The sequence below is a fragment of the Stenella coeruleoalba genome (assembly GCF_951394435.1).
Source record: "Stenella coeruleoalba genome assembly, chromosome: 9".
Lineage (NCBI taxonomy): Eukaryota > Metazoa > Chordata > Mammalia > Artiodactyla > Delphinidae > Stenella > Stenella coeruleoalba.
This window is the reverse complement of record NC_137155.1, coordinates 24,833,087-24,854,884: the sequence shown is the minus strand read 5'-3', so window position 1 is coordinate 24,854,884 and position 21,798 is coordinate 24,833,087. Positions and strand designations below refer to the sequence as shown.

The window sequence follows — 21,798 nt, the reverse complement described above, 5'->3', positions numbered from 1 at the left end:
CTGTTAAGAACATAGTATAGGGGGCTTCCCTGGTGGCGCAGTGGTTGAGAGTCCGCCTGCTGATGCAGGGGACACGGGTTTGTGTCCCGGTACGGGAATATCCCACATGCCGCGGAGTGGCTGGGCCCGTGAGCCATGGCCGCTGGGCCTGCGCGTCCGGAGCCTGTGCTCCGCAACGGGAGAGGCCGCAACAGTGAGAGGCCTGCGTACCGCAAAAAAAAAAAAAAAGAAAAAGAAAAGGCTGACAGACGGGAGCCAGGGGGCTCAGTTCAGGGTGAATGCTCACTGGATAGAGCCAGCGCTGCGGTGGGGAAACCGGCTTCAGTCCTTGAATTACAGCTTGCTCTCTTATGACAGAAGAGTTACCTGTTTAAAAAATTTTTTTTATTGAAGTATAGTTGATTTACAATGTTGTGTTAATTTCTGCCGTACAGTGAGGTGACTCGGTTATATATATCCTTTTTCATATTCTTTTCCATTATGGTTTATCACAGGACACTGAATATAGTTCCCTGTGCTATACAGTAGGACCTCGCTGTCTATCCATCCTGTATAGTATAATAGTTTGCACCTGCTAATCCCAAACTTCCAATCCTTCTCTCCCCCCCACCTCCACTCCCCCTTGGCAGCCACAAGTCTGTTCTCTATGCCTTTGAGTCTGTTTCTATATTGTAGATATGTTCATTTGAGAATTTATGTTCACTGTCAAATGAACATATCTAAGAGTTACTTTTTTTTTTTTTTTTTTCTTATTTTGCGGTACGCGGGCCTCTCACTGTTGTGGTCTGTCCCGTTGCGGAGCACAGGCTCCGGACGCGCAGGCTCAGCCTCCACGGCTCACGAGCCTAGCCGCTCCGCGGCATGCGGGATCATCCTGGACCGGGGCACGAACCCATGTCCCCTGCATCGGCAGGCGGACTCTCAACCACTGCGCCACCAGGGAAGCCCCTAAGAGTTACCTTTTAAATGTATAAATTATTTGTATGCTACTGCAGTATACTGAAACTAAATAAATCACAATGTCAATAAAGAAAAAAGAGGGAAAACATTTAGTATTTATAAAATCCAAAGAACAGAATAAATAAGCAATGATAGATACACATACCATATATATGTAGAGAGAAGTTCAAATTCAAATACAAATCATTTCCTATCATTCTTATTAGTGTTTTCTTATATTTGCATGGACAGAAAAGAACACACACTTTAGGTCTTTTTGAAACATGAGGATGAATAAATGAAATATATGAAGGGATTGCAAATTAAATTTAATTTATTAGAATGGGGAAAATTGTGTGGTATTTGGTAATCTCTAATGACAGGAGAAATAAGATAGACCATCAGTTTAGAATTTTCTAAAATGTTCTGACATCCATAGCTTGTATTTTAAGATCTCCATTACGTTAAAGTATATACAGTTGTCCCTTGAACAACATGGGTTTAAACTTCGTGAGTCTATTTATAGTAGATTGTTTTCCAGTTAATGTACAGTACTACATGATCCATCATTGGTTTAGTCTGTGGATGCCAAACCGCGGATGTGGAGGGCTGACTGTAAAGTTATTTGCGGATTTTCAGCTGCCTGGGGCTTTGCACTCCTAACCTCCCACATTGTTCAAGGCTCACCTTTACATGAAAAGGATTTGAACTGGAAACTTCAATCATAATTTTAATGCTCAAATCCATTTCTTTAAAACTTAAGCCTTGATCTAGTAATTCCAAATCTAAGAGTCTAGCTAAGGAAATGAAATACTTTTAAGCTTAATGTGTACTGAGATATTTGTTGCAGTGAAATTTTTAGCAGTCAAAGCTGATGGCATTCTAGTTATCTTTTAAAAAAGGACGATGGTCAAGTATATTATGGGATTTAGAGATAAGGGAATATTAAGTGGCCATTAAAGTACAGTGTTTATAAAATATCTGTAATGACATGGAAGGGTATTTATCATGTGACTGATAGAAAAAAAGATATGTGAATTTTACATAATATGTGCTTGACCTTGTGAAAGAATTTTAAAAGACTTGAAGGGAATACATCAAAATGTTAAGTGATTATCCTTGGGTATTGGAATTATAAGAAATTTAAAAATATTTGTCATTTTCTGGCAGTTTTCAAATAGTCTACATTTAGCACACCCGTAGTATTATATTACGAAGGCTTGTAAACTAAAGGGTAAAGTTTAGTTTAGAATACTCCATTCAGTAACTTGTTTTTAATGGAATTTTTGTAAAAATTAAGCAAACGTTTACCCTCATTTGTCATTTTTCTCTTTTTGAGTTGGGGATATTTTAGCATCCTAAGAGGTTGACCCCTAAAGGTTCATTGGTTTTGTCACTTAAAAGTGGGCTGGGGGGGTGGGTAGGTATAGTAGGAGCTAGGAAGGAGGAGAAAGACTTAAAGGTAATTTAATGAATTATCTGCGGATAATCTTTGCATATAGAATGTCAGTCTGTGGCCTTACTTTGTGAGAGATCTGATAGAACATTCTCTTCTCTGATTTCTGCAGCATCAAGTCATGGGTGGATAAGATGCAGGAAGACCTTGTCACCCTGGCAAAAACTGCAAGTGGAGTCAATCAGCTTGTTGATGTGAGTAAAGTCTCCCCAAACTTACTAATCATTTCTTTGATTTGCGTGCAGTTCTTTCCTCTAAGAAACTGTCTTTCTATATTATAAATAGGACAATTTTTCATGTGAATCTGATAGTGAAATTCTGAGAGGGACTTTTGGTGCTGCCAGTTACTGCCATCCCTAATAATTAGTGAGGTGTTCTCACTGCACTTTACAGTTTATATACAGCCTTCCCTTACATGAGTTCATATGATGTATAGTCATCCCTAAAATTCAAATTGGGGTGTCCTGTTTCCTCCCATCTTCAGAGGATATTAGGATCTTTTGTGTAGTGGTGACTTTAAGCCCTGTGAGGGATTCTTTTGAATATCCTCAGTGGGAACATATCTTCATTCTTTGAGGGTAGATTTTATTTTCAAAAGCGGTTTACAATGTTTACAGCCATGCCTAGAGGCTGGAGTGAATCACTGAGATGGGTCGTACAGACTTTTGTGCAAGGAAAGGAGACACTATAAAAGATTGTTTTTCTTATGATTTATGAAATGACTATGAATGTCACTCTAAAATGATTTTTGATAATAATAGCAACATGTAAATATTTGTGTAACATCTTAAATAGATCATTTTCCTTGGGTAAGAGCATGTACATGTATAGCTTCCGTAAGATTTATTAAATTTTAAGCATCATTTCTTTAGAGTCTCACTGCTTTCATTTCAGTGTAAGTAATCTAACAATTTGAAAGTACCTTCATCTTGTGTTGTTAGTGATGCAGTGAGGTGTTTTGTTTTCCAAAAATATGGTGGATCAATGAGGTGAAATGGTATAAAAGTGGTTTCATGTATGATCTGTGAATATTTATTATATGAATATTTATATGTGACTATTCCTCTCTGGGAGAAACTAGAATGAATGGTTACCCTGTGTATTAATAGGAATTCATAAAGAAACCTTACTAAGCATATACTTCAAAATATTATTCCAGAATCTCTTCATAACACAATTATAGGTTTCAAACCGAGCATATGTTGAGTAAATTTCAATATTTATGAGATGACATAAGGAATATATTTTGAAATGAAAAGTGTTCTTTGTGAATAACAATGATCGAATTAATTCTAATGAACAGTTATTGAGCACACAGCATGTCCCAGGCACTGTGCAGGCTACCAGGGGTTGACAGAGACACAGTTCCTCTCCTCAGAGAACTGACATGCTAGTAATCAAAATCTCCATTTTTGAAGGTGCAAAGATGCCTGAAGGCTACTGTTAGCTGATGTTTGGGATCTGCAATGATTCACTGTGGGAAAATAAATTAGAGTATGAAAGTGTGTAGGGTAATAAGTAAGCCTCTATGAAAGTGATGGCATTTGTGGAATGAGGAAAAAAAGAAGAGAATTGACAGATTCTGGTTAAAAGTTATGTAAATCTTTTTATTGACGGATTGAAATTAAAAGTAAACTGCTTTTGGGAGCTCTTCTTTACTCCTCAGTGTTTTATCAGCCTCAAAAACCACTTTCTTGGCTGACCTCTTTTTTTACTTTTGGTGTTAATATGTGAACCCCGTCTTGCCAAATCTGCTTTTTTCAATGAATCCTTAAGAAAAAAAGTCTCACCTGATGTCCATTATGCTTTATGAGTTGTAGATGACTAAGAAGAGCGTAAATATTGATGCATGAGTAAATGGCGTTGTGTAAATTAGGATAACAAAATAGAATGGACAGGATGGAAGAAAATCCCCACAATGCTGCTTTTATGAGGCATTGTACCTCATTACAGTGATAGAAAAAATACAAATAAAAGAATTATATGTATGTAACAAGGGAGGGAAAGAGGAATTTACTGTTGGAAGAAGAATTTAAGTATTAGGGGACAAGAAGATAGATAAATGTGGCCATATGCCTCTTTCCTTTTGCCCAGAGAGAAGGTGGTCCATGATGGGGGCAAAAGAGGTGCATTTCTTTTTTTTTTAATTAAAAAATTTTTTTTGGGCTGCATTGGGTCTTCATTGCTGTGCAGGCTTTCTCTAGTTGTGGTGAGCGGGGGCTACTCTTCGTTGTTGTGCGTGGGCTTCTCATTGCGGTGGCTTCTCTTGTTGCAAAGCATGGGCTCTAGGCACGCGGACTTCAGTAGTTGCAGCACACGGGCTCAGTAGTTGTGGCACACGGGCCATAGAGCGCACGGGTTTCAGTAGTTGCAGCATGTGGGTCCAGTAGTTGTGGAGCACAGACTCAGTAGTTGTGGTGCACGGGCTTAGTAGTTGTGGTGCACGGGCCTAGTTCCTCCACGGCATGCGGGATCTTCCTGGAGCCGGGAACAAACCCATGTCCCCTGCATTGGCAGGAGGATTCTTAACCACTGCACCACCAGGGAAGTCCCAGTGGTGCATTTCTTTTTGGCCACAGGAACTTAAAGCGCAGACTAGCTGAAGGACGCCAGAGTTGAGAGTGAAATTTGTGTTGAGACTAAGGGTGTTAGATGCATGGTGAGGATCAAAAGTTCAAAAAATAGAGGAATTTAGCAGGTTTGGGGTTGAAATTCAATATTTAAAAAATGATGATTCCCAAATTATTGAATGTAGTTTTTACTGGCATCACAGGGCACATCTTGCTTTTTACCTGCGGGCTCAGCTGCAATGAGGGAACATAGCTGAAATTGGACATCTTTGCAATTTTATGAAAATTACTTTGGGCATCATAAAATATTACCCCAGGGAAGTCTGATAAATAGTATTGAATAAAAGCAGTACCTTAACTTTAAAAATTAGAGATTTTGCCCAGGTACCTGATTAACTTCTGTTAAAGATCAGGAATGAATAGGCTTATGTAGTACTGTTAGCCCTGATACATTCAAGTTTTAAGATATCTTTTATTGGATTTTTCCATTTCTAATCACGTATTGGGAGAATACACGTCCTTCAATTGCATATGATCATCCACAAAGTAGATTAAATAATTGAGGAAAGAGGGGCTTCTCTGGTGGCACAGTGGTTAAGAATCTGCCTGCCAATGCAGGGGACACGGGTTCGAGCCCTGGTCCAGGAAGATCCCACATGCCGCGGGGCAGCTAAGCCCGTGCACCACAACTACTGAGCCTGAGCTCTAGAGCCCACGAGCCACAACTACTGAGTCCGCGTGCCACAACTACTGAAGCCCCCACGCCTAGAGCCCAGGCTCTGCAACGAGAGGCCACCGCAATGAGAAACCTGTGCACCGTAACGAAGAGTAGCCCCCGCTCACCCCAACTAAAGAAAGCCCGCTTGCAACAGCGAAGACCCAAGGAGGCCAAAAATAAATAAACAAACAAACAAATAAATAAATTTATTTAAAAAATTGAAAGAAAAAATAAAATTAGGAGAAAGAGATAATGCATTATACTTTTTCTTAGTATAGTACTTAATATATTAGTATATTAAGTACTAATATTAGTATATTAGTATATTATATATATATATTTTTTTTTCTAAATTAGTTCAAGTGTTCAAGCACTGTCCTAAGCCCTTTACATCCATTATCTTATTAATCCTCAGGATAACCTTGTGAAGTGAATATCATCATCTTTAACATGCAGGAAGAAATTATTTGCAAGGTTAAATTTTTGTTCTAGGGTGTACAACTACTAAATGGGGTATAACTCCAACAATGAAAAGAGTCTTGTTATGCTTTAGAATATATGTTCATATTTTGCCTTTTTATATTACCACTTGTATTTTGAGAAGGTGAGCAGATCTTCAGTTCGGTACAAGGTTAATATATCTGGTTATGCTACTGCTCTTTTTATAAAAGATATAAAGAAGAAGTGAACGCTCTGCCACCAAGTATGTACTCATGAACATTTCCATTTGAGTTTCTTTAAAAAAGAAAAATGTAGAAGGAAATTCTAAGATGTGAATTTACATGCAGAATTTAAAAACTTCCATTATTGTTCATGTGCACAGAAATGGTTTTGTGTGTATATCCGTTGAAAGAATTGCTGCGAATTGTACAGGAAGTTTTTCCTGATTTTTGTCTTCATGGTCTTCTAACTGAAGAAAATACACTTATTATTTTTTATAGAATGTTATAGCATATCCTTTAAAAAAATCTTAAAGACTATTATACCTGTAGTTCTTACAGTTGATAGCTTTGTGATCTAGCCAAGATGTTTATTTATTAACCTCATGGTGTTGCTGACGTAGTTGACATAATCCATGTAAAATATTTATTGACCTATAATCAGAACTCAACAAATGTCATTCATTTGTTATATTAATTGAGGGTATAGTATCATATTAGTTGGAGGTACAGGCGGAACCAATGTAACAAAGACGTAAGATAACCGTGTATTTTTCTCTCATATGACAATCTAGAGGTGTGCAGTCTAGGGTCAGCAGAGTGGCTCTGCCATCCTCAGCATATGGCTTCCTTCCTGGGTCCAAGGTGATCCTTTCAGTTGCCCTTATTTCCTAGCCATCATGCAAAGGGAGAGAGACTAGAAGAGCAGGTACACAGTCCCTGTAAGGGTAAGACATCTTGCGCCCATTCTAGTGGTCAGAACTTATTCTCATGGCCACATCTTAACTGGAAAGGAGTCAGAGAAATGGAGTCTTTAGCTGGGTAATGATACGCCTACTCTCTCACAGTGGAAGAGGGCAGAACAAAGAGTGGAGGACAACTAGTCTTCCACTGATAGGTACTATTTTTTGAAGAGCTATATCTAAAAATGTATTAAAGACACGTTAATAGAAAATGCAAGGTATATATGTATATTTAAACATAATCAAGAATGAAATCATAGATCAAGAAAAAAGACCCCCAGATTATGAAACATATATGTATTTTTAAACAATTTGAATTATAGAAATTTTTGGAGACATTGTATTACTTTTGTTTATATTTTATGGAATAAAATTTGACATCATGTAAATTTAAGTTGCACATCATGTTACTTTGATACATTTATATTTTTTAATATGGTGGCCATTGTAATGATATTTATCACATTACATACTTATAGTACAGTATTATCGTCTGTGTTCAGTAAACCATACATTAAATCCGTATCACTATTTTAGTATTTGTTACAAGTTTGTACCCTTAAACGCTGTTAGTTTTATCCCACTGTCCCCTCTCCCCTGGTAACCTCTGCTTTACTCTGTTGTTGTTGCTGTTGTTTTTTTACACGTTTGATTTTTTTAGATTCTACACATAAGTGATATCGTACAGTACTTTTCTTTCTCTGTCTGGCTTATCTCACTTAATGTAATGTGCTCAAGGTCCATCCATGTTGTTGAAAATGGCAGAATATTCTTCTTTCTCATGGTTGAATAATATTTTATTGTATATATATATATACTACATTTTTTTTTTTTTTTTTTTGCGGTACGCGGGCCTCTCACTGTTGTGGCCTCTCCCGCTGCGGAGCACAGGCTCCGGACGCGCAGGCTCAGCGGCCATGGCTCACGGGCCTAGCCACTCCGCGGCATGTGGGATCTTCCCGGACCAGGGCACGAACCCGTGTCCCCTGCATCGGCAGGCGGACTCTCAAGCACTGTGCCACCAGGGAAGCCCTATACTACATCTTTTTATTCATTCATCCACTGATGGGCATTTGGGTTGTTTTCATGTCTTGGCTATTGTGAATAGTGCTGCAAATAAACATGAAGGTACATATGTCTCCTCAGACTCCTATTTTCTTTCCTTTGGGTATATCCCCAGAAGCAGAATTGCTGGATCATATGGTAGGTCTAATTTTAAGTTTTTGAGGAACCTCCATATTATTTTCCATAGTTTTTGGACTAATTTACTTCCCACCAATACTGTGTAAGGATTACTTTTTCACCAGTACGTGCCAGCACTTGTTGTCTCTTGATGATAGCCATTCTAACAGGTGTGAGGTGATAGCTTGTTGTGATTTTTATTTGCATTTTCCTGATGATTAGTAAGGTTGAGCATCTTATCATGTGCCTGTTGCTCATTTTGATGACCTCTTTGGAAAAAATTTCTATTCTGCCCTTTTCTTCCATTGGATTATTTTTGTTATTCTTGTTATGTTAATATGCAAAATATATTTAAAAACTAACCCCTTTCTGATATTTAGTTTGCCAATTTTTCTCCCATTCTGTAGGCTACCTTTTCATTTTAATTGTTTTTTTTTGTGGTTGCTGTGCAGAAGCTTTTGAATTTGATGTAGTCCCATTTGATGAGTTTTGCTTTTGTTGTTTGTGCTTTTGGCGCTGTGCCCAAAGAATCATTGCCAAGACCAATATCAGTGAGCCTTTTGCCTATGTTTTCTAGGATTTTTATGGTATCAGGTCTTAGTTTAAGTCTTTGTTCCATTTCGAGTTAATTTTTGTGAATGGTGTGAGATAGAGGTCCAGTTTCACTGTCCTGCATGTGTTTTTTTCAGTTTTCCCAGCATCATTGATTGAAGAGACTAACCTTTCCCCCTTGGGTGTTCTTGGCTCTCTTGTTGAATATTAGTTGATCGTATGTACTGGGATTTAATTCTGGGCTGTCTGTTCTGTTACAGTGGTCTATGTGTTTATTTTTGTGCCAGTACCATACTGTTTTTCATTACCATGGCTTTGTAGTATAGTTTGAAAGCAGCAAGTGTGATACTTCCAGTTTTGTTCTTTGTTCTCAGGATTGATTTGGCTATTTGGGGTCTTTTGTGGTTCCAAACACATTTTAGGATGATTTCTTCTACTTCTGTAAAGAATGCGTTTGGTATTTTGATGGCAATTGTCTTGAATCTAAAGATGGCTTTGGTTAGTATGGACATTTTAACAATATTAATTCTCCCGTTCCATGAACACAGGATGTTTTTCCATTTGTTTATGTCTTCTCCAATTTCTTTCAGTAAAGTGAAGGCATTTTATTACTTTGAGACACACACACACACAAACACAAACTTTTTCAGCTATTGTGCTGGCAAGTGGAGAGGATGATAATCATATGTTAATAAATAGATGACATTTTAGAAATTAAAGTGGTCTTAATATTTTTGGAAACAAGGTTAAGTTCATAGCAACCATTTTTCCTTTAATACATTAATAAATTATTTCATGATAAAGTTATACCAAAATTTCAACCAGTATCTAAATGACCAGGTATTCTAAATTAATGGTTTCTATAACAATAAGAATTTGCTTTATGCAAATTTTTCTAAAAATAACTTGATGAATAGAAACTGCTCTTTATTTTTTCTATAAAATGCCTTGCTGAATCTGCAAAAAGTTATATTAAAAGGAAATAGAACTTTGCAAATATGTCAGAAATCCTCAGTTGCTGCACTTGATTGACTCTGCCCTGGGGAAAGCAAACCACAACTGTGGAAGCAAATTACAATCATCCGGGAGGTTAGTTGTCTCCTTTGTGTGCTATTTTATTCACACTTCCGCCTTTCCCTTTAGGAATCCAAGACTTTCTTGTAGACTCTTTTTTATTACAAAAGGAAGGGATTGATAGTTATCATTTCCACTTGGTTATTTAAGTCTTTGGTTACTCTTTGAGCCCTGGAGCAGAACATATTTGGTATTAGGAAGCAGATGTGAAGACCGTATTTTGGGAAGAGGTAGAGTTTCTCCTCATTCCAAATAGGTCTCTTATTCCTGGCAGGGGACAGGTGGGGACAGGGGACTAGCAGAACCTGGACTGAGGTGAGGTACATGATACACTGAAGGTGAAGAATTTAAGGAGGTGCACTTGTTCTGAGGGTCATGAACTTGCACGACCCTTAGAGTGAGTTAGGGGCTCCTAAAATTTTGTGCTCTCGCTACCTCACTTGCCTTACCCTCGTCGTAGCCCTGAGGCCCAGGGACAGGAAAGGCCTAACTTGCTCTGTATCTTCTGCTCCCCATGGCTGAATGCAGAGACATTTGCAGCCTTTTTGGACATCACACAAATTACAGGCTACATTTTCTTTCCTGTGACTTTCCCCCCAATGTATAATGTCAGGTGTTTCTTACAGCCTTGTTTGATGTTTTGTAAGTCTCCCAGATTCCTCTTATGTCCCTGTAAGGTACAATGGCTGTTCTTCCAGTGTTAACAATATATGCATTTTGAAATCTCACCCACGTTATCTGACATTGGTCCATACTTCCCCTTCTATTTCAATTTTAATGTGCTGTGTCTTCTTATAATGAAGGATGTTAGGGAAATCCAAACTTTTTTTTAACAGAGACTATTGTATCCCTCTTGTTACCTAAGAGAGTTGAAATGATGCTTGTCACCTTGTTATTATAAGACTTTCATCTTTTTTATTTTAGTTTTTTTAATGTTTGAATTTTATTTTATTTTTTTTTTACACAGCAGGTTCTTATTAGTCATCAATTTTATACACGTCAGTGTATACATGTCAGTCCCAATCGCCCAATTCATCACACCACCATCCCCACCCCGCCCCGCGGCTCTCCCCCCTTGGTGTCCATACGTTTGTTCTCTACATCTGTGTCTCAACTTCTGCCCTGCAAACCGGTTCATCTGTACCATTTTTCTAGGTTCCACATACATGCGTTAATATACGATATTTGTTTTTCTCTTTCTGACTTACTTCGCTTTGTATGACAGTCTCTAGATCCATCCACGTCTCAACAAATGACTCAATTTCGTTCCTTTTTATGGCTGGGTAATATTCCACTGTATATATGTACCACAACTTCTTTATCCATTCATCTGTCGATGGGCATTTAGGTTGCTTCCATGACCTGGCTACTGTAAATAGTGCTGCAATGAACATAGGGGTGCATGCATCTTTTTGAATTATGGTTTTCCCTGGGTATATGCCCAGTAGTGGGATTGCTGGGTCATATGGTAATTCTATTTTTAGTTTCTTAAGGAACCTCCATACTGTTCTCCATAGTGGCTGTATCAATTTACATTCCCAGCAACAGTGCAAGAGGGTTCCCTTTTCTCCACACCCTCTCCAGCATTTGTTGTTTGTAGATTTTCTGATGATGCCCTTTCTAACTGGTGTGAGGTGATACCACATTGTAGTTTTTTTTTTTTTGCAGTACACAGGCCTTTCACCACTGTGGCCTCTCCCGTCAAGGAGCACAGGCTCTGGACGTGCAGGCCCAGTGGCCACGGCCCACAGGCCCAGCCGCTCCGCAGCATGTGGGATCCTCCCGGACTGGGGCACGAACCTGCGTCCCCTGCATCGGCAGGCGGACTCTCAATCACTGCGCCACCAGGGAAGCCCTCATTGTAGTTTTGATTTGCATTTCTCTAATAATTAGTGATATTGAGCAGCTTTTCATGTACCTCTTGGCCATCTGTATGTCTTCTTTGGAGAAATGTCTATTTAGGTCTTCTGCCCATTTTTGGATTGGGTTGTTTGTTTCTTTAATATTGAGCTGCATGAGCTGTTTATATATTTTGGAGATTAATTCTTTGTCCGTTGATTCGTTGGCATATATTTTCTCCCATTCTGAGGGTTGTCTTTTCGTTCTGTTTATGGTTTCCTTTGCTGTGCAAAAGCTTTTATGTTTCATTAGGTCCCATTTGTTTATTATTTTCTTATTTACATTACTCTAGGAGGTGGATCAAAAAAGATCTTGCTGTGATTTATGTCAAAGAGTGTTCTTCCTATGTTTTCCTCTAACAGTTTTATAGTGTCTGGTCTTACATTTAGGTCTCAAATCCATTTTGAGTTTATTTTTGTGTATGGTGTTAGGGAGTGTTCTAATTTCATTCTTTTACATGTAGCTGTCCAGTTTTCCCAGCACCACTTATTGAAGAGACTGTCTTTTCTCCATTATATATCTTTGCCTCCTTTGTCATAGATTAGTTTACCATAGGTGCGTGGGTTTATCTCTGGGCTTTCTATTTTGTTCCATTGATCTATGTTTCTGTTTTTGTGCCAGTACCATAGTGTTTTGATTAGTGTAGCTTTGCAGTATAGTCTGAAGTCAGGGAGTCTGATTCCTCCAGCTCCGTTTTTTTCCCTTAAGACTGCTTTGGCTATTCTGGGTCTTTTGTGTCTCCATACAAATTTTAAGATGATTTGTTCTAGTTCCATAAAAAATGCCATTGGTAATTTGATAGGGATTGCATTGAATCTGTAAATTGCTTTGGGTAATATGGTCATTTTCACAATGGTGATTCTTCTAATTCAAGAACATGGTGTATCTCTCCATCTGTTGGTATCGTCTTTAATTTCTTTCATCAGTGTCTTATAGTTTTCTGCATACAGGTCTTTTGTCTCCCTAGACAGGTTTATTCCTAGGTATTTTATTCTTTTTGTTGCAGTGGTAAATGGGAGTGTTTCCATAATTTCTCTTTCAGATTTTTCATCATTAGTGTATAGGAACGCAAGAGATTTCTGTGCATTAATTTTGTATCCCGCAACTTTACGAAATTCATTGATTAGCTCTAGTAGTTTTCTGTTGGCATTTTTAGGATCCTCTATGTATAGTATCATGTCATCTGCAAACAGTGACAGTTTTACTTCTTCTTTCCAATTTGTTTTCCTTTTATTTCTTTTTATTCTCTGATTGCCATGGCTAGGAATTTCAAAACTATGTTGAATAATAGTGGTGAGAGTGGACATCCTTGTCTTGTTCCTGATCTTAGAGGAAATGCTTTCAGTTTTTCACCATTGAGAATGATGTTTGCTCTGGGTTTGTCTTATATGGCCTTTATTATGTTGAGGTAGGTTCCCTCTATGTCTACTTTCTGGAGAGTTTTTATCATAAATGGGTGGTGACTTTTGTCAAAAGCTTTTTCTGCATCTATTGAGATGATCATATGGTTTTTATTCTTCAATTTGTTAATATGGTGTATCACATTGATTGATTTGCATATATTGAAGAATCCTTGCATCCCTGGGGTAAATCCCACTTGATCATGGTGTATGATCCTTTTAATGTGTTGTTGGATTCTGTTTGCTAGTATTTTGTGAGGATTTTTGCATCTATGTTCATCAATGATATTGGTCTGTAATTTTCTTTTTTTGTAGTATCTTTGTCCTGTTTTGCTATCAGGGTGATGGTGGCCTCATAGAATGAGTTTGGGAGTGTTCCTTTCTCTGCAGTTTTTTGAAAGAGTTTGAGAAGGATGGTTTTTAGCTTTTCTCTAAATGTTTGATAGAATTCACCTTTGAAGCCGTCTGGTCCTGGACTTTTGTTTGTTGGAAGATTTTAAATCACAGTTTCAATTTCATTACTTGTGATTGGTTTGTTCATATTTTCTATTTCTTCCTGATTCAGTCTTGGCAGGTTGTGCATTTCTAAGAATTTGTCCATTTCTTCCAGGTTGTCCATTTTGTTGGCATAGAGTTTCCTGTAGTAGTCTCTTAGGATGCTTTGTATTTCTGCGGTGTCTCTTGTAACTTCTCCTTTTTCATTTCTAATTTTATGGATTTGAGTCCTCTCCCTCTTTTTCATGATGAGTCTGGCTAATGGTTTATCAATTTTGTTTATCTTCTCAAAGAACCAGCTTTTAGTTTTATTGATCTTTGCTATTGTTTTCTTTGTTTCCTTTTCATTTATTTCTGCTCTGATCTTTATGATTTCTTTCCTTCTGATAACTTTGGGTTTTGTTTGTTCTTCTTTCTCTAGTTCTTGCAGGTGTAAGGTTGGATTGTTTATTTGAGATTTTTCTTGTTTCTTGAGGTAGGCTTGTATAGCTATAAACTTCCCTCTTAGAACGGCTTTTGTTGCGTCCCTTAGGTTTTGGATCGTCGTGTTTTCATTGTCACTTGTCTCTAGGTATTTTTTGATTTCCCCTTTGATTTCTTCAGGGATCTCTTTGTTATTTAGTAACGTATTGTTTAGCTTCCATGTGTTTGTGTTTTTTACGTTTTTTCCCCCTGTAATTGATTTCTAATCTCATAGCGCTGTGGTCAGAAAAGACTCTTGTATAATTTCAATTTGCTTAAATTTACTGAGGCTTGATTTATAACCGAGGATGTGATCTGTCCTGGAGAATGTTTTGTGCGCACATGAGAAGAAAGTGTAATCTGCTGTTTTTTGATGGAATGTCCTATTAATATCAATTAAATCTATCTGGTTTATTGTGACATTTAAAGCTTCTGTTTCCTTATTTATTTTCATTTTGGATGATCTGTCCATTGGTGCGAGGTGTTGAAGTTGTCCACTATTATTGTGTTACTGTCGATTTCCTCTTTTAGAGATGTTAGCAGTCGCCTTATGTATTGAGGTGCTCCTATGTTGGGTGCATATATATTTATAATTGTTATATTTCTTCTTGGATTGATCCCATGATCATTATGTAGTGTCCTTCCTTGTCTCTTGTAACATTCTTTATTTTAAAGTCTATTTTATCTGATATGAGGATTGCTACTCCAGCTTTCTTTTGATTTTCATTTGCATGGAATATCTTTTTCCATCCCCTCACTTTCAGTCTGTATGTGTCCCTAGGTTTGAAGTGGGTCTCTTGTAGAACGCATATATATGGGTCTTGTTTTTATATCCATTCAGCAAGCCGGTGTCTTTTGGTTGCAGCATTTAATACATTCACGTTTAAGGTTATTATTGATATGTATGTTCCTAGGACCATTTTCTTTATTGTTATGGGTTTGTTCTTGTAGGTCCCTTTCTTCTCTTGTGTTTCGCACTTAGAGAAGTTCCTTTAGAATGTGTTGTAGAGCTGGTTTGGTGGTTCTGAATTCTCTTAGCTTTTGCTTGTCTGTAAAGCTTTTGATTTCTCCATGGAATCTGAATAAGATCCTTGCCAGGTAGGGTAATCTTGGTTGTAGGTTCTTCCCTTTCATCACTTTAAGTATATCATGCCACTCCGTTCTGGCTTATGGAGTTTCTGCTGAAAAATCAGCTGTTAACCTTATGGGAGTTCCCTTGTATGTTATTTGTCATTTTTCCCTTCCTACTTTCAATAATTTTCCTTTGTCTTTAATTTTTGCCAAGTTGATTACTATGTGTCTTGGCATGTTTTTCCTTGTGTTTATCCTGTATGGGAGTCGCTGTGCTTCCTGGACTTGGGTGGCTGTTTCCTTTCCCATGTTAGGGAAGTTTTCAACTATAATGTCTTCAAATATTTTCTCTGGTCCTTTCTCTGTCTCTTCTCCTTCTGGGACCCCTATAATCCAAATGTTGTTGTGTTTAATGTTGTCCCAGAGGTCTCTTAGGCTGTCTTCATTTCTTTTCATTCTTTTTTCTTTATTCTGTTCCATAGCAGTGAATTCCACCATTCTGTCTTCCAGGTCACTTATCCGTTCTTCTGCCTCAGTTATTCTGCCATTGATTCCTTCTAGTGTAGTTTTCTTTTCAGTTATTGTATTGTTCATCTCTGTTTGTTTGTTCTTTAATTCTTCTAGGTCTTTGTTAAACGTTTCTTGCATCTTCTCGATCTTTGCCTCCATTGTTTTTCCAGGGTCCTGGATCATCTTCACTACCATTATTCTGAATTTTTTTTCTGGAAGGTTGCCTACCTCCACTTCATTTAGTTGTTTTTTGGGGGATTTATCTTGTTCCTTCATCTGGTACATAGCCCTCTGTGTTTTCATCTTGTCTATCTTTCTGTGAATGTGGTTTTCGACCCATAGGCTGCAGGATTGTAGTTCTTCTTGCTTCCGCTGTCTGCCCTCTGGTGGATGAGGCTATCTAAGAGGCTTGTGTAAGTTTCCTGATGGGAGGTACTCATAGTGCCTAGAGCTGACTGTTGCTCTGGTGGGCAGAGCTAAGTAAAACTTTAATCCACTTGACTGCTAATTGGTGGGGCTGTGTTCCCTCTCTGTTAGTTGTTTGGCCTGAGGCAACACAACACTGGAGCCTACCTGGGCTCTTTGGTGGGGCTAATGACAGACTCTGGGAGGGCTCACGCCAAGGAGTACTTTCCAGAACTTCTGCTGCCAGTGTCCTTGTCCTCACGGTGAGCCACAGCCATCCCCCCCCTCTGCAGGAGACCCTCCAACATTAGCACGTAGGTCTGGTTCAGTCTCCCCTGGGGTCACTGCTCCTTCCCCTGGGTCCTGATGCACTCACTACTTTGTGTGTGCCCTCCAAGAGTGGAGTCTCTGTTTTCCCCAGTCCTGTCGAAGTCCTGCATTCAAATCCCACTAGGCTTCAATATCTGATTCTCTAGGAATTCCTCCTCCTGTTGCCGGACCCCCAGGTCAGGAAGCCTGATGTGGGTCTCAGAACCTTCATTCCAGTGGGTGGACTTCTGTGGTCTAAGTGTTCTCCAGTCTGTGAGTCACCCACCTAGCAGTTATGGGATTTGATTTTGACTGTGATTGCGCCCCTCTTTCCATCTCATTGTGGCTTCTCCTTTGTCTTTGGATGTGGGGTATCTTTTCTGGTGAGTTCCCGTGTCTGCCTGTCGATGATTGTCCAGCAGCTAGTTGTGATTCTGGTGTTCTCACAGGAGGGAGTGAGAGCATGTCCTTGTACTCCGCCATCTTGGTTCCTCCTCCGAAGACTTTCATCTTAAAAGTAAATTGTCTGGATTTCTAACATGTTAGGCTAGAATGTGCAAAAATATTTAAGAAATTTATTGATTAATATTTCCTGGAAGTTTATTTTTGAAGTAGAATCATTCTTCAAAGGTATTTTCATAGAATTTCCTGGATTTTGATTCACTATTATGATTTCATAAGTTAAAGTTATGTTGAAATCAATACCTTCATATTTTAATATACTCTCAAAGATGTAAATATAAAATGTGTCTAAATATTGAGCATTCAGAGCTCTTAATTAAGTTAGTATTTACATAATTAATGGTTTCTATAACGTAATTAATGGTTTCTGTTTTAAGTGAAGAATTGCTTTTCATTAGTAACTCATGGGATTAACAGACTGATGCTTTGACTTTGACATTGTGGTCATGCCATCTTTATGTAAATAGAATATTCATTTTCTAGGTGGTAGATAGTTTAATCTATTAATCTGTTTACAAAAGAAGATACTGTAAAGCGGAATATAATTAATCTTGGAGATTGTGATTAGGGAATCAGCAAGATGCAGAGGCAACAACAGTGTTGGGGAATCTTCTTTTCTACTCTAGGGAATTCTGTTAAGTAGCTGGATGATATTAGATTTCTCTTTACCTGCTAGTCAACTGAGGCAAATGGTAACACTCTCCCTTCATTATAGAAATGTAACAGGGGTAAAAGGGAATGTAACAAGAAATGTGAGAGCAATAATAGATGCTATGCAGAAGTTAAATGCTTAGTACTTAAAAAAATGTAGCTTTATATTTATATTACTTTTGTAAAAGTAATATTACTTTATAAAAGTAATATAACTATTTTATAAAGGTAATATAATTACTTTTCAAATAAAGCTATTTATTTTTGTTTCATATTTTCTGGTTTTATTTAGAGTTGCCTTATTCCCTCCATGATGAAATGTTGTAACTCAATCAGTTACCACAGTTATGTCAGCAACCTGAGATTGTTATTATTTTGGGGGGGAAAATTCTTTTTTTTTTTCTTAGTAGAAGGAAATCTACTTGACTACAGAATGTACTGTCGGTAGAGACTGTGGACCCCCTTTACCCACCTACTGGAGATTTTAAATAAGAAGCTGTTGTTTTAAGACAGTGGTTAATTACATTCATTTTCAAAGATACGGAATAAACTCTAAGGGGATTTCTGATCTTAGGGTGACTTTCAGTATTTTATTAACTGATTTTTAAGTGAAGTAGTATTGTTTCCCAAACATGAATGCTGAAAGACTATTAAAAATTTTTTTTACCTTACAGATCTGTTCCATTAGCAATCAAGAATTAACACTTTAAGTTATGCTTGCACTTGAAGGATAAATTATTGGTTATTGTTTCCCCAAATAGAAATCAGATGGTTTGGTAATACTAATTACAGAGAGAGTGATGGGTAGTGGCTATGCTCTTTTCTTGTCTGTTAGCTGCACAGAGGAAAGGGAAGCTAAAAACTCATAAGTGATGTAGCCAAGTGTTGGCTTCTTCTCTAGAACGAAGATGAATGGCATAAAAGACCATTCATTATTTGCTACTGCGCACTCTCAATATGCAACATAGAGCTGCTGCTTTTTTTTCCTGAAGACATCATTAATGTCTTTATGTCTAGAGCAGTGGTTCTCAGCTGAGGGCAGTTTTGTCCCCCAGGAGACATTTGTCAATACTTGGGAACATTTGTGATTGTCACAACTGGAGGGAGAGGGGGTGAGTGCTCCTGGCATCTAGTGTCTAGATGCTGAGGATGCTGCTAAACATCTCATAGTGCACAGGATGTCACCCCAGAACAAGGAATTATCTGGTGAAAATGTCCATTGTGCTGAGGTTGCGAAACTGCTCTAGAAAAACTGAAGAATTTGAGGTAAGAATAAATGTCTGAAATTCTTTAAATGAATACAGAGTTGTAAAAAATTGGATCTCAGCGTTGATAGCTAGCAATGTTACTTTAGAAAAGCCATTTGTTAATAAGGTATGATGGTTAAGGGCAAATTGAACTGCTGCTTTTTAAAATTCTTTTGTTGGCAGTGAAATGAATTTAGGTCGTTTGGGGTTAAGGACATTAAACAAGCCACTCACTCAGCTTATGGTTAATTATTTTTAAATTTAATTTTAATAAAATCTGGTATGATCTCTTTTACTTTTAATTGCATATGAATTTTCTGGTCAAAATACATATATAATTCTTATACAGCTCCAGATATTCAAAGGGAAACAAGATAGTTTAATAAGTTACTTGTGGAATTAAAGACAAACAAAAAACCAAATAGGTAGCTTTTATACATATCTTAATATTCTTAATATTTCTTTGTTTTAATTCTAAGTATTCTAAGAGACTCTTAAACTTACCATATGTGTGAGATGTCTCCAACCTAAAAACTGAAGAATTCTTGATGTGAATCTTTTTCATGCTCACCTTAGTCTTTGTTAGAGTTATTTTCCCTATTCCAGCAATGACCCCTACTATTTCACTTGTAGTTTTGGTAAAAATAATCACGTGTTCCTATGTGTAATATGGAGAAAGTGAAGAGGCATGTTTATGGTTGTCACTTGTTCTGTTCCTTCGTACATTTTTAATATGTTGCTCAAAAGTGTCACCGTCAAATTCTTGTTCCTAGGAACTAAGGCAAGTAGCAGTATATGCTGTGGAAGGGTCGTCAATTCTGACTTAATTCTTCCTAAATAATCCTCAAGATAATGTCCCATTTGAAACATGATGCTGTCCCAGCTAAGAAGCTATATCATATCAAACAGAATGAATAGAAGTAGGGAAAGTGTTATCAAACTCTTGCGTTTGATGTTAGAATGCCTGTTTAATGTAGCTATCACAGGAAAAGCATGCACTGTAAATCTGAGAACAAGACATATTGTATATGCATGTGTGCATTTATGTGTATTTGCATATATGTACATAGTTACGTGTGTACATGTGCACATATATATGTATATGTATGTGTGTGTGTGTGTGTATTCGGATCATGTTTGTAGTAAACAAACCTATGTTATAGTTTGAATTCTTCCTATGTACTAATTGCTGTAGTAGGCACTGGAAGTTCTGAGGTAGGAGTCAGTCTAAAACAGCTTGGCGTTGACTCTATAGTAAAATACAAACCAATACCGTGAATTTTATAGCTCTTCATAATAGTATCTCAATTTGCTTTTCTATATATATATTTTTTTAAAGAAGATGTTGGGGGTAGGAGTTTAGTAATTTATTTATTTATTTTTGCTGTGTTGGGTCTTCGTTTCTGTGCGAGGGCTTTCTCTAGTTGTGGCAAGTGGGGGCCACTCTTCATCGCGGTGCGCGGGCCTCCCACTATCACGGCCTCCCCCGTTGTGGAGCACAAGCTCCAGGCGCGCAGGCTCAGTAGCCGCGGCACACGGGCCCAGTCGCTCCGCGGCATGTGGGATTCTCCCAGACCAGGACTCGAACCCGTGTCCCCCGCATTAGCAGGCAGACCCTCAACCACTGCGCCACCAGGGAAGCCCTGCTTTTCAATATTGTCCAATAATTCCTTGTATCGCACACATTCAGATTTCTTTCCCTCCTTATTAATGCACATTTCATTTGAAGCATGGCTGTAATACCATCTTTCACCATGTTTCGGACTATCATAACCCATGTGATTTAATTTCCTCTGAATTCTGACAGCACAATTTTCTATACCTCTAATACTCTTCCTCATATTGATCATTACCTTATTTTGTGTATTTATTATTAGAATCTAATTGTCATTTAGGTGTTGTGTTTTTATTTCACTATGTAACTGCATAGGTCCTTACATAGCCTCGTTTGTTTTTGGTTCAGAATAGATATTGATTTTAAAATACAAGGAAGCCCTCGTTAAAGTAAGCATTCAGATTCCTAGAAAAGCCTGACATAGTACCAGTGTCACTGTCCATTCAGTCATTCATGCCATCAGTATTTACTGAGTGCTCACTGCATGCCAGGCACTATACTATGTGCTGGACTGTACCAGTGAACGAAATGGGCAAAAGTCTCTGTCCTCTTGACACTAACATTGTGGTTAAGAGAAGTAGGAAATACATAATAAACATGATACTTATATGTTAGATGATCTTTGCATATGCTTAAAGGTAGCAAAATAGAAATCTGAAGCCATAAAAATTTCAAAGGTAGTATGGTGGGGGAGGGAGGTCCAAGAGGGAGGGGATGTATGTGTATGTGTAGCTGATTCACTTCATTGTACAGCAGAAACTAACACAACACTGTAAAGCAAGTATACCCCAATTTCCAAAAAAAAAGCAAAAAAAACCCTAGGTTATTGGGAAAAGAAAAAAAAGGAGGGGGGCTGTAATTTACCTAAAATGAAGTTGTAGACTATCAAATTTGATTCTTTTTTTTTTTTTTTTTTTTTTTTGCGATACGCGGGCCTCTCACTGTTGTGGCCTCCCCCGTTGCGGAGCACAGGCTCCGGATGCACAGGCTCATTGGCCATGGCTCACGGGCCCAGCCGCTCCGCAGCATGTGGGATCTTCCCGGACCGGGGCACGAACCCGTGTCCCCTGCATCGGCAGGCGGACTCTCAACCACTGCACCACCAGGGAAGCCCAAATTTGATTCTTTTAATGATATTAATATAATGCTTTTCATCTTATGAGATGAGTGCTTATATCTTCATAAATTTACGCAAACTGTGTTGGATTAATATATTTCAGCAGTTGGTGTTGGCATTCCTTTTTTACCCAACTGTGTTAGGTGACGTAACTGACAGTATAATAGAACTAATGCATTTTAAAACTTGACTTTTGTTTAAGAGAGTGCGTTATTCACTTTTTTAATCAAAGGGGAAGAGGAGAGAGTTTGAAGAGCTTGGG

The 21,798-nt window shown here is 38.0% G+C and overlaps 1 protein-coding gene across 4 annotated transcripts in view; it reads left to right on the top strand.

Moving 5' to 3' along the window:
- CACNA2D1 (calcium voltage-gated channel auxiliary subunit alpha2delta 1) overlaps positions 1 to 21,798 on the top strand; it is a 513,049-nt gene that overhangs the window by 84,471 nt on the left and 406,780 nt on the right. For all 4 annotated transcript variants that reach the window (XM_079931860.1, XM_079931859.1, XM_079931862.1 and 1 more), the window contains one exon: positions 2,508 to 2,589. In XM_079931860.1, the coding sequence (XP_079787986.1) occupies positions 2,508 to 2,589 (82 nt within the window). The remainder of the gene's footprint in view (positions 1 to 2,507; positions 2,590 to 21,798) is intronic.